This window comes from Petaurus breviceps, unplaced genomic scaffold (genome assembly GCF_028583685.1).
Source record: "Petaurus breviceps papuanus isolate PSGF00001 unplaced genomic scaffold, PetGlider_PUasm1.0 90825, whole genome shotgun sequence".
NCBI lineage: Eukaryota > Metazoa > Chordata > Mammalia > Diprotodontia > Petauridae > Petaurus > Petaurus breviceps.
The window spans coordinates 17,119,251-17,132,021 of NW_027187353.1; the positions used below are offsets into that span (position 1 = coordinate 17,119,251).

The 12,771-nt window shown below is 48.4% G+C and overlaps 1 protein-coding gene across 2 annotated transcripts; it reads left to right on the forward strand.

Moving 5' to 3' along the window:
• The first annotated feature begins 3,158 nt into the window (after positions 1–3,158).
• On the forward strand, positions 3,159–12,400 carry CRABP1 (cellular retinoic acid binding protein 1). 2 transcript variants are annotated; one of them, XM_069071401.1, is made up of 5 exons: positions 3,159–3,554; positions 4,580–4,691; positions 4,915–5,138; positions 7,732–7,845; positions 12,034–12,400. In XM_069071401.1, the coding sequence occupies exons 1-5, from the start codon at positions 3,174–3,176 to the stop codon at positions 12,082–12,084; spliced, it is 882 nt and encodes a 293-aa protein (XP_068927502.1). In that variant the 5' UTR covers positions 3,159–3,173; the 3' UTR covers positions 12,085–12,400. The 2 variants fall into 2 exon arrangements, with proteins under 2 accessions (XP_068927502.1, XP_068927503.1); XM_069071402.1 differs by having other exon boundaries at positions 4,960–5,138.
• Positions 12,401–12,771: the final 371 nt, after the last annotated feature.

Here is a 12,771-nt window from a genome sequence, read left to right on the forward strand (position 1 = left end):
AGGAAGGAAGGAAGGAAGGAAGGAAGGAAGGAAAGAATAATGCATATGCTATTAGGCTCAGTTGACATGTTGCTTAATTTTGCTGAACTGTTCTTTTTTTCCCCTTTCTTTTATAAAGTCCTAACACACGGAAGTTCCTTCCTTGGGATCTGCCATACAGTACAGTGAAAAGAACATTGGTTTGGAGTGAGAGGTCCTGGGTTCAGATCTCTATGTACATATGCTCAGCCTCTCTAAGGCTCAGTTTCCCACCTGTAAAATGGGGAGGTTAGATTAGCTGGTCACCAACTTGGAGCCTAGGGTTCTGATTCTGGGATTCTTTGTTCCGAAGCCACTCAAAGTTTTTGGCACTGTCCAATGCCAGAGCCCCTCCTTCCCCAGGGCACTGACCGTCTTCCCTCTTCACTGTGAGGATTTGACCCAATTTCTTCTTTTCTTTAATATTCAGAGAAACACAGCAGACAGTTAGTTCTGGTTTCCCTGGACCAGACACAAAGTCAGTCCATTGCTGGGCCCATGCTCCAAGCTTTCCCTGCTTGGTGGTGCCTGTACTGAGCTGGTATAAATTCCAAGACCACAGGGTCGTCACAGTGAGAGAAGCAGCCAAAGGTCTTTTTATAATCTCCAGATGCCAAGGAAGACACTTCAGTGTTTTTTGACTTTCAAAAATATCAACAATTTGGAGATTTTTGCTTTGAGAGGGCTTCCTGGGGCAAGCACGAGTGGTTAGCCAGACCATCTTCTAGTCAAGGGGTGGGAAACCTGTAGCCTTGAGTCCATATGTGGCCTTCAAGGTCCTTGGGTGTGGCCTTTTGACCTAGTCAAAAGTTTTTTTTGACCTAGTCAAGAGTTTTACAGAACAAATCCTTTTATTAAGGGGATTTCTTCTGTGAAGTTTGGAGGGTCACACTTGAGGACCTAGAGGGTCACATGTGACCTTGAGATGGCAGGTTCTCCAACCCTGTCTAGTCTCTCCTAACAATAAAAATAAAAATGCTGCCCATTTACTACTTAGGTTGACTCTAGTCCCCAAGCCCACTAGTATGGGAGACAATCCTGGACACACTGAGGACTGAAATTCTTTTAACTTAGGACAAAGCCTTAGCATAATGTAATGAAAACAGGTGGGAGGCAGCAAGGTGCAGAGGGCAGAGGGCCAGTCTGGGAGCTGGGGTGACCTTATTGGGTGACCTCATTTCAACAGGGCAACCTCTTTAGCTCAGAGGCCTAGCTCCTTCTGTCATGGATCTCTCTAGTGGTCTGGAGCAGCCCTTCTTGGAAGAATGCTTTTAAATGCAGAAAATAAAAGGCATAAGATTAACAAAGAAATTCAAGTAGGCAGGTCCCCTTACATATTGAAAAACGACTAAAGTATTTTCATTTTTAAAAATCCAAATTCACAGACCACACCCCCTCCCCTCTTAAAAATTCAGGCAAAAGACAAAATTCTTCATCACCAGAGGGAGTTTCTACACCTCTCATTTAGAGTATTGTAAGAGGGTCTTCCTTGGTCTTCTTCTTCCAGTCTCTCCCTCTCCCTAATTCATCCTTCATACTCTTGCCAAAATAGTGTCCCTATTGGGAGGACCAATATTGAAATGGCTTTTCACTATTAGAGGCAAACCTTTCCATTGCATGTATGGATAACTGATGCTTAGGAAGTTTTACCCTGTTATTATCACTCCTAGCTCCTCATTCTGGCCTCTGGACAAAGTACAGAAAGCCAGTCCTTCTATAGGACAGGGCACAATGGTCTGACAAGTATACTCCCCCCATCCCTCAAAAATCTGTGCTCCAAAGTGGTGGCTCCCTATTGCTTTTAGGATGCAGCAAAAATTCTTTAGTCTGACACTGAGCAATCCCAAAAAACTGGCTCCAACCTCGCTTTCCAGTCTTCTTTCATGGTCTCTCTCTACCAGGAACAGACTTCTTTCAGCCTGGACTGCTTCAGAACTTGAGTTTCCATTTTCTGCTGGCTCTTCCTGCCTTCACTGAGCAGAATATCTCCCTGGACACCCCCCCCCCCCCCCAAATCTGGAATGTCCTCCTTCCTCATCTATCAGAATTTCCATCTTCATGAAGTACCATGGCCCTGGGTTGTCAGTACTCTTTATTTTTCTATAAAATTTTTCCTAGAACATTTCATCTGGATCTCTCTTTTCCCCTCATCATTATCAACCTTGTATTCTATTTACATGTCACGTGTTGTACCCCTAGCAGTGTAGAAGCAGCTAGATGGATAGACCACACAGCAAGAACTGAGTTCAAATTCAACCTCAAACACCTACTAGTTGTGTGACCCTGGGCAAATCACTTAACATCAATTTCCTCAACTATAAAATGGGGTATAATAATAACACCCACCTTGGGGTGGCCAGGTGGCTCAGCAAGTAAGAGCACTGGCTCCAGTGTCAGGATGACCTGGGGATCAAATCTGGGCTCAGATACTTAGCACCACACCCAGAAATAACTGGCCGTGTAACCTTGAGCAAGTTACTTAACCCCACCCACCACCGCGGGTTGTTGTGAGGACCAAATGAGACTGTTTAGCACTTAGTAGCCGTTCTAGAAAGGCTCATTCTCTACCCTCCCCCACCTCCGTGACCTGTTCAACCAAGGAGGATGAGGTCTATTTTTTTTCTTTGTATCTCTACCACTGAGGCTAGCACCTGCAAAGGGATTGCTAAATGTTTGCAGAAACTAATTCTAAACCTTAAATACTAACATCGAGGAGTTATAATTTACGATTAAAAATAATAATGCAAATGCCCTTGGGGGAAAAATAAATGATTTGCATTCCCACTAACGGGTGAGTGAATGAGAGAAGATCCTTTCCTCAAAGAGAGATTTGGGGAGTAAGCTTGGAGCAGGCCTGCATGGACTGAAAATGTAGCGAATTGTTGCATTTGCCCACATTCCAAATGCAATCAGAGGTTGGTGCCGCTCACCCGAAAGACTAAGACTTTTTGCAATGACGTGCAAAAAGGAAAAATGCAAACATTTATGTATCTCGATCTAATAATGCCTCCCCTGCTCCCAATGTTTCCCATGCAGGTAGTTGCAATGATGTAACTTTGCAATGGTGAGTGTTTTGCTGCGGCGTGGCTATTTCAGGAGAAAATTGCGGCCAGGGAGATTGGCGGGTCCCCGGGTGAAACGCGGTGCAAGAAGCAATGGGTGTGATCCCCAACCCCCCCCCTCCTCCCCCGGCAGCTCTTGGAGCAAACAGAATAGCAGGAGACATTGCCTCCGTGGGCACCCCTGGCCAGCGCTCCGGGGTCAGAACGAACCAGACAGGGCGGGCTCTGCCGGGCTCTGGGTGGGTGCTGGCGCCACCCGGGCAAGGCCTGGGTGCAGGAGAGAGCGGCCGCCCCTGTGAGCCCGCCCTTGGGGGAGGGGGAATCCCAGGGGGCGAATCTAGGGCTGCGGAAGTGCCTGCGCGCCATCTGGGGCGCGTCTCTCCCTGCCTGGACAGTAGCAGCAGCGGCAGCGGCAAGAGCGCAACGCAGAGCTGCGCAGGGCGCAATCTTCCCTGTTTTACTGGAGACACCTCGGTGAGAATCCACTCAGAATTCTGCGAGCCAAGAACCCTTTGCCCCGGGAGGGTTCAAACCACGCGTGGGCACCCACGGGCGGGACGCCAAGCCCCGCTGGCGGCCCCCACCCATTGGACCGGGCTCCAGGCTGCTGGGGTGCCCCAAGCTCCGGTCTTTTGCATGGACTCCACAACACTTTGGTTATTTTCGATGGATGGGGTGGGTTTGGGGGCCGGGTGAGCATTCTTCCAAAGGGCCCCGTGTTATCTATAAGACCCTCTCCTCTTTTCTTGCTGCTCTTACCCAAGTCCTCCAACTAGGGGGACCACCCCTGGGTTACTGGGGCTCTGGTTACTTAGGGACTGGGGGCCCTGCAGTATTTCGAGAGGTGGCCAATTCTCCATTAAAGGCCCCCCCCCCCACTCCCGCCGGGCACTCCCGAGATCCGAGTTGGAGGGAGAGGTCACATACACGCGGGACTCTTTCCCCCCCGAGGTGGGGGGCTTCTTGGAGGCAGTCCCTTGCACCAGGGATGAAGAAAGTGGCCCGTCCGGCGTATTATGGAGGGGAGCGCTCTTGTGTGGTGGGGGAAGGGGTGCTCTGGCTCCTGCTCCCCACCCCACGCTGGGTTAGAGCTCTGGAGAGGAGCGGCCCGCAGGGTTGCAGTATACTAAGGCACACCCTCTTGTTTCTGAGCAAAGCGGGGAGGGGCGGGAAGCATGGGAGCATCCTAGATTTAGAGCTGGAAGTGGTCTTAGCGGGCATCGAATCCAAGCCCCTCATCTTGCAGATTAGGAAACTGAGGCACCGAGAGGGTAAGGAGCTTGCCGAGGGTTACCCAGCTAGCGAGTGTCCCAGGGCCATCTACCGTGGCACTTGCTCGCGGCCGAAGGAGAGTGGGGGGCGGGGCTGCAGCCTGGTGGGGGGGGGAGCAAGGGGCGGGGGCAGGGGAGGGGGCTCTCGGCTAGTGACTCACGCGCTGGGCAGGAACGGGCGCAGTCCCGCAGTCTGCTCACAGTGAGCGCTTGGCTCTGATCGCGCAGTCCGCACCGCCCGTGCACCAGACTCTCGCCCAGCCCGACACCATGCCCAACTTCGCCGGCACCTGGAAAATGCGGAGCAGCGAGAATTTCGACGAGCTTCTCAAGGCGCTAGGTAAGACAGAACCGGCCGGGCTGGAGGGTAGGACTTCGGGGAGAAGCGTCCGCAACGCCCAACGAAGTGGCCACCCTCTAGCCCGGACAGCCCCTTCCCTCCGAGGCTGGGCGCCAAGGGGAGACAGACCGGGGTACGTCCCTGTACCATAACGGGGCTATCTTGCACCTGGGGACCCCTGCTGCCGGCCCCGGCTCTGTCTCCCCACCCCCCTTCTCTCCAGCTGCGCTGACCCGAGCTCCGCCCTCCCTTCCCTCCCCGGGGCCAGGTGTGAATGCTATGCTGAGAAAGGTGGCCGTGGCCGCCGCCTCCAAGCCGCACGTGGAGATCCGCCAGGACGGGGACCAATTCTACATCAAGACCGCCACCACCGTGCGCACCACCGAGATCAACTTCAAGGTTGGCGAGGGCTTCGATGAGGAGACGGTGGATGGACGCAAGTGCCGCGTAAGGAGACCCTAGTGGGTGTGGGCGAAGGGCGGCGGACCGATAGCCATCCCGTTAGTGTGCGAAAGGCACGTTGGGCATGGTCCAGCCCACTCTCTTTCATTTTACAAATTAGAATAGAGACACACAACGTTAGTGGCACAGCCAGTGTCCGAACCCCAATGGCCCTCTGCCCCCTGGCCTTTGGCTTCAGTCCTGGGTGACCAGAGCCCTGAGTCACACACCACCTTCCTCTTTAGCCGTCCTTGGCAGCCCGGGGCCAAGAAATATCCCCTCCAGCTTGAGCCAGACCCCGTTGCCCTCTCCCCTTGGTAATCCTCATAGTCTTTTGGTTTAGGGAACGAAGAAAAAAAAAAAAGCCAACCCTTTAGACCGGACCTTCTGTCCTTCTAGGTCCAAGCTGGAGCTTGCTGTCTGAGGTTTTTTAAGCGAGATGTATAGCAACACTTTTTTGTCCAGTCACCTGTAAGAGGGCAAACTGCCCCTGTTCTTAGCTTTCTTAGCCCAAAGCCCAGATTTGGGGAAGATATCACTAAAGCCAGAAGGAGGCCTGCCTTTTTTACCTATAGAACTTCTTCCTTGAAATATGGGCTCTTGGGGAGGCATAATTTTTTTTTTCCACCAAAGTTCAACTTTTCAGGGTCTTTCTCCAGCAGACTCCCAGGTGATTAAACTTAAACAGCTTTATTAGGTTGTTTCTGCCCACAGGTGTAAATGATGGCTGACCTATCACCCTTTCCCTCCCCATCCCCCCTGTTTGGCTAGGAATGTGTTGGAGGAATGCTTTTGGATCTAGTTACAGTCAGCTAGGGGTGGACCATTGAGTAAATTTCCCCCTTGCAAAAAAAAAAAAAAGCGCTTTATATTATGCATTCCAAATGTCAAGAAACTAGAAATCTGGTAAGAAAGCCTGACTGCTCATCCTTAAGAAAGAAAGAATGAAAGAGGGGGATCTGTGTAAGTATTTCTTATTTCTTCCCCACTGGTTCTAAAGCATGTAATGCAGCTTTAGATTTAAACCACAAATACAGGAAATAAAAAAATCCTCAGCCACCTTCATTTCTGCCTTTGTAAAGACGAAATTGAATTTGGCCCTGCCTCCCTCTGAAAAGGGAAGGGAGCTCTGCTCCTGCTTAATAATGAAAGCCTTCTAGGGCAGATGGAAAAGCAATTGGGCCAGCTCCCCATTATTTGAAGGTTGATAAAACGGGTCCCCTAACCTTTAGAAAAAGTACTTTATTGTGCAATTTTAAGAGAAAATAGAAAGAAATTCCAAAGAGTGCGAAATTATTTATTTTTCCTCCAACTGAGGTACGTTCCTTGGTGTCCAAAGCCATGGGATGCAGCTAAACAGCTTTACTCAGTTTTAAGTATTTGCATCCCACCCCCAAAACGTTACAGGCTGTAAGTGATGTCAGTTATGAGTCTGAGGTCCTAGTTAAATTATTGTTCACGCAGAGAACAGTCTAAGTTAGAACAAAAGCCATAAAATTGGATGGAGAATCTGCCTAATAAGAGAAAAAGACTTCATTTGGACACATCGATGGGGAGTCTGTAAGTGGGGAGGCCAGTTTTGATATAAAAGTTTCCCAGGGCACACAGTCTGGAGAGCGGGTCTTTATTTATTCCAACCTCCTTCCACCCTTGATGCTGCCTAATGAATGTTTCCCATGTGTTAGTTATAAAGAGATTATGTGTACATTCATTACTGCTCTCCCATATCCACACCCCCCCCACTCCATCCCCAAAGCCCAGCTGTTCCCCTGCTTTGTAGAATAATAATACAACGCTGGGGGAGCAAAGCAGAGTGGGTCGTCCTTTGCACCTCGTCCTCCAGCAGCATAAGAGAAATCATCTTCCCCAGCCATCCCTGCCAGGACCTTTCTCCCTTTAAATTGGTTTCATCCCGTTTTTTAGCTCACTCCCAATAAATAGCAATCTATTTCTCCTCAGGGCATCTCTGGTACCCAGGGAGCAGTCCCTGGGCTTTTCCAGGGCTCTCAGATGCCCAGGTTTACCAGATAAGGCTTTGCTCAGCCCAGAATGAGTGTAGAGCAGTAGAAATAACTAAAAACAAGTTCTAGCAAAGTAAAAACATTCAGGTGTCACAAAAGGAAGCTACTGAACAGTTTAACTGATAGTTCTGGGAGGGGGTAAGGCCTGGGGTCTCCTGGCTCTTGGGTTATTAGCACATAAAACACTCTTAAGTTTCTTCCAGCCTGAGTAGTCTTTGATGATCATACGGCATTGAAATTAATTAAGCCTCTAGATGCCTTAAAGGAGGGCTGTGTCTTAATGTATTTAAAAAGAAAAACTTCATTCTCTCATTTGGAATCAAGACATAAATTGTGCCCGAGGACTGTCCCCCCATCCATCTCCCTCTGCTCTAAGTGGGTTTGTACTCAAACAAGCCACTTAGCCAGCAGCAGGAAGCATCCTTAATTTTGGTTTTCTACTGTTCCGTCAATGTGCCTTTTCGGGGCCGTTGTTCCCCGGCAGCCATTACTCTCCGGAGTCCTCATTGTTGGTCCTGCCTTGGTCTGGTCTGCGAAGCCAAGTAGAATTCATGGTGCTAATGTTTTCTGGCCTGCAGAGTTTGCCCACTTGGGAGAACGAAAATAAAATCTACTGCACACAAACCCTAGTGGAGGGCGATGGCCCGAAGACTTACTGGACCCGGGAGCTGGCCAATGATGAGCTGATTTTGGTGAGGCCCTTCTTACTCCGCTAAGTGGACGTTTCCCCAGCCACTTTCATTGCTAACTGGCACCTTCTCCAATTTATCACTTGGACATTCCTCCTCTCTGTGTCTGCCTCTGTCTTTCCCACTCTTCTTGCCCCTTCCCCTTTTCTCTGCCTTTGTTTTATCCCTGCCTGATTCCTGCCTCTCTTGCTATCTCCCCCATTTGTCTCCCTCTTTCTCTCTTTCTTCTTTTCTGTCTCTTCCCAAGTTCCGTATGCCTCCTTCTCCTTCCTCCCTTTGTCTGTCTGTCTCCGTCCCTCCCTCTCTCCCTTTCTCTTTCCTTCCCTCTTTCCCTCTCCCTCCCCCTCTGCTTTGCTTTTCTCTGTTTCTCTCTTCCACTTTTCTTCTATCACTTTCTTCATCTCACCTCTTCTGCTCTCTCTCCTTCTCTGCTTCTACACATCTCCCCCACCTCCTAAGAAGGATAAGATAGGGGTGTCAGAAGCTGTCCCTTGAGAAGTGATGCCACTGCATCCTGTATAATCAACCTCATCATCTGCTTAGAGGATCCAGGCGACCTTCAGCAGATAGGGAATGGGGAGAGAATTTTGGTCCAGAATATTCTGCAGATATCAATAAAAACAAAAACCTTTTAACTCGATAGCTCATGAAGATTATAGAAAGCACTTCGCTCCCACTATCCCCAGAGCGGGTGCCAGTGCTCTCTCCATTTGACAGAAGAGGGAACTGAGACTCAGATCTGCACTCATTCTATGGCCCTGCCAGTACTCAGTCTATTAAGAGTGGAAATAGCCTGAGCCCAGTTGGGCTAGGCTAGACGGAGGTCCCTGACAGCTCTCGACTCTGTGTTTATTTGGACTGGCCTCTGACCTAGAGGGTCTTTGTCCTTTAGTCAACCAGTGATTGTTGTCACACTTTGCAAACTGTTTCTTAGCAGGAACAGCTAGAGGTGACCTTGCTTGGGGAGGGTAAATGATTTTCCCAGGCAAGCAGTCTGGTTTGCTTTCATTTTTGCTATACCAGATGAATGCCAATTAGATGTCTTTCTCCTTTACTCTTGCCAGTGAGGGCCCCACAAGTCTCTTTTTCCATCTTGCAAAAGCAGATGGAGAGAAAATGACTTGCTCATGGCCCTACTGCTAATAAGAGAACTGGGATTTGAATGCAGTGCTCATAATTCCCAGCCCTGGGCTCTCCATAGGCATTTATTAAGTGCCTACTGTTTACCATACACTGTACTGTTTTCCAGGGATGCAGAGAAAAAAAAAGAAACAGCCCCTGGCGGAGGCTTACATTCTAGTGCTTGTTGATTCATTGAATGATTCTCAATGGAGACAGGGAATGAAGAAATCATCTGAAGCGTGTAATGGCCTTAGAGTCAGGAAGCTTGAGTGTGACTCCTGGTGTGACCTTGGGTACGGCGGTACCTGGAAGCGGACCATTTGTGATTCATGTCTTTGTCTATGCTTCAATACAGGTTCAGGCTCAGAGACTGGCCCACACAGAGGACTGGATCATAAGGGTCAGACTGGGAGCCCTAGCAAGGAGCAGGAGACATTCAGTGTCCAGGGGAGGAGGGACCCCCAGGGTAAAATTAGCACCGCTAGGCGGAAGTGATGGGAGGTCAGATTTTGGCCTCACTGCTGATAAAAGCTTATTACCTGTTAAAGAGCTTCTCCTTAGGGGGAGTTCATAAGCTCCCCATTTCTGGGGATGTTTAAGCATAGGCTAGATGGTCACTTGTCCAGGATCTTGGAGGAAAGGTTAGACTCCATAGAGCCGGCAAAGTGCTATGGCTGCATGATTCCTAGTAAGTCACCCCCTTCACCTTTCTGGGTTCAAGCTTCCGCATCTGTAAAATGAGACTGATGATACCCACTGTGTTGTAGGGTCGCCACCAGGCTTAGATGAGTACGTATGTGAAGGGTCTTGACACACTAGCCACCTAAGCCTTGGGGTCCTTTTGGGCCCTGAGATGGTAGTGTGACCTTGTTAGGATGGCATGCTGGACTTAGAATCATCTTCCCAACTCTTCCCTTATTTTTACAAAATGGAGTTGCCATTTTGAACAGGCATTTTTTATTAGAGTAGGACAGTGGTACTTGGTAGCCTGGACCGTTTAACCATGGCTAGCAAATAATGGCTTTAGGGGAGTACGGTTAATTAATTTGTGGATTGGAACCATATTTTTAAAATCAAGTCTGAGGACACCCAAGGACATTTCCTCCTTCCTATGTGTATGTGTTCTTGACCATGTATCAGCTGCAGGATATGAGACCTTATTAGCAGCTATCCTTGGGAATACATAAAGCATTTTAGGATCATAGGATTGCAGATTAAAATTAGGAAGGGACCATAGAAGTCAAGTAGTCCAACACCCCCCTTTTACAGATGGGGAAACTGAGGCTTAGAGGTTAGTCGGGTTGTGCATGAAAGATTGTTAAGTAGAGCTGTCCAGAATGATTTCAGGGGCCTGAAATTCTCTTGGAGCTCAAGGCCAGTGTGGTAGGTAGGTAGGTAGGTAGCAGATGAATGAATTGGTAGATAGAAACAGCATTTATTGAGTACTTGCTATGTGCTGGGGAAATAAAGACTAGGTCTTAATGAATGTGAATAATGAATTCCACATGTATTCAAATTCATACTATTTAAAGTTATAATTATTTAAAATGTGGTAATTGGTTTCAGCCCAATGGAAATATGCATTACATCAACAGAATTCATATTTGCACTAATTGGGACTTAGTTGCACACGAAAAACAACAGACCCTCCCTCAAGGAGTTTACATCCTAATGGGAGAATATAGGATTTGGGTGGGGGTGGGAGTGTGTGTGTGTGTGTGTGTGTGTGTGTTGTGGGGGGGTACTCGAGGTGGTCCAGGAGGAATCTACAGAGTGAGGCTTCTTGGAATATCCATGTACTTTCCAAGTTCCCCTGCTTAGACCACCTTGAGTTCATTTTATATTCAGGGACCCATTTACATCTTGCTTGGCTCTGCTCTTACAAAAGCATTTTTCAGTGAGCACAGTGACTTGTAATTTATAGTCCCTTAGGTTGGACCAGGCTTTAAAGTTTTCAAAGGATTCTTACATGCCTTAGAGAGGAGTAGAAATGGCAGGGATGTTAGGAGGTGGCCCCAGTTCCTTACCATCCTTTGTAGGGATAGAGACACTTGGACCCAGAGTGTGACGCGAAGTAGCTGCCTGCTTATTAATGGCCAGGCTGGGATTCAGACATGGCATTATGGCCCAATGCAAGCCATTCCTGACTCCAGTCTGATGGTCTTTATATTAGGTCACTCTGCCTTCTGCATTTGGGCCTCAGGACAGCCTTAGGAGTTAGGGTCATAGGACCAGAGATCTAGAAGTGGTCATCTGGTCTAACCTTCTCATTTTATAGATAAGGAAACCGAGGCCAGGATGGGTTAAATGACTGTCCCAAGGTCATACAGGTAGTAAGTGAAGGACTTGTGACCCCTGTACCCCCCCATTATGTCCTAAATACAAAGATCTGGTTAAGTTGGTACACCTAATTAGAGTTTTCAGAAGTGAAAATCCCATTATGTGTTATTCCAAAGCCGTATCTTATAGAAGCAGAGAGCTGGGATTACTTGAGCTGCACCATTCTACCTGTCCCCCCTTCCTTAGGAGCATTTCCAGGCTTAGCTATGCCTTGGGAGGCACCTTCTTTCCATCCCTCTCAGTTTTCCCACAGCTCTGATTCTAAGGCCATGAGATCTTGGGGGCTGAATGAGCAAGGGTGGAGGGCAGAAACTGGTTGGGAGACCTCTCCACACTCTGGTGAGGCTTCCCTCAGCTCTCTCCACTATAACAGGGAACAGAGGAGGGACCCCTTCACAAGTGCCAGAGGCCAGATCCTCCCTCTTGAAGCTCTAGCCAGGGAGCTCCCTTTAGAATTCATGCCACCCGGGAAGGAAAGTTGAACAGAAGCACCCTGTCTCCTTCTCTGCCCTCATCCTCACCCCAGTTACTGAGGCCTCAGCTTTCCTCTGTGCCCTTTGCATGAGAACCCAAGGACCTCCGTCTCTCCTCTTTGCCCTTTGCATGAGAACCATAAGAAATGGGATGTCGGGCAGACAGGCTTTGAAACAGGGAAACGGGCAGTATCATTTACCAAAAAAAAATCTAATTTCTGCACTGATTCATGTTTCTTGTTCCTTTCTGCTGCAGACTTTCGGTGCCGATGATGTCGTGTGCACAAGAATTTATGTCAGAGAGTAAAAAGAAGATGGTCTGGTCTGGTCCTGGGAATGGGGAGGGGGGAGTAGAGTGAAGGCATGTGAACCCATACTTTGTGAGGGGCTAACTCCTTAGGGGACCCAGGACCGCCTCTTCCCTGAAGCAGCCTTGAATGTGAAACCGAATTCAGATGAGAAGCCCCGCCAGCTGACATTAGGTGTTTTCCTTGTGTTTTTTTTTCCCCTTGTACCAAAAGCAGTCTTGTTCTCCCTTCTGAGACATCGCTCTTCTCGTGTATTTGCCATTTTGTATCTTGGAATTGGAATGGTTTGATTACTCATTAAATTTGTTGGGCACATTTCAAGTTTCCTTTCTTTTTTTTCCTTTCATTCGTTGGTTGCTTACTCTTCATTTACTCATTTGTTCCAGAGACACAGGCAAGAAGAAGCTGGGGGTACAGAGGTAAACACAAAAAACTTCCTGCCCTTAAGGGAGCTGTTCATAGCTCAGGGATGACCCTTAATCAACCAACCAGCATTTATTAAGCACCTACTATATGGCAGGTGTTGGGTATACAGAAAGGAAAATCATTCCTGCTCAGAAGGGGTTTACATTCTAAGGGAGATAAGTTGGTCAATCAGTAAGCATTTATTAACTACTTACTGTGTACCAGGAGCTGTGCCGGGAGTACAAGAATAAAAACATGGTCCCTGCCCTTGAGGAGCTTAT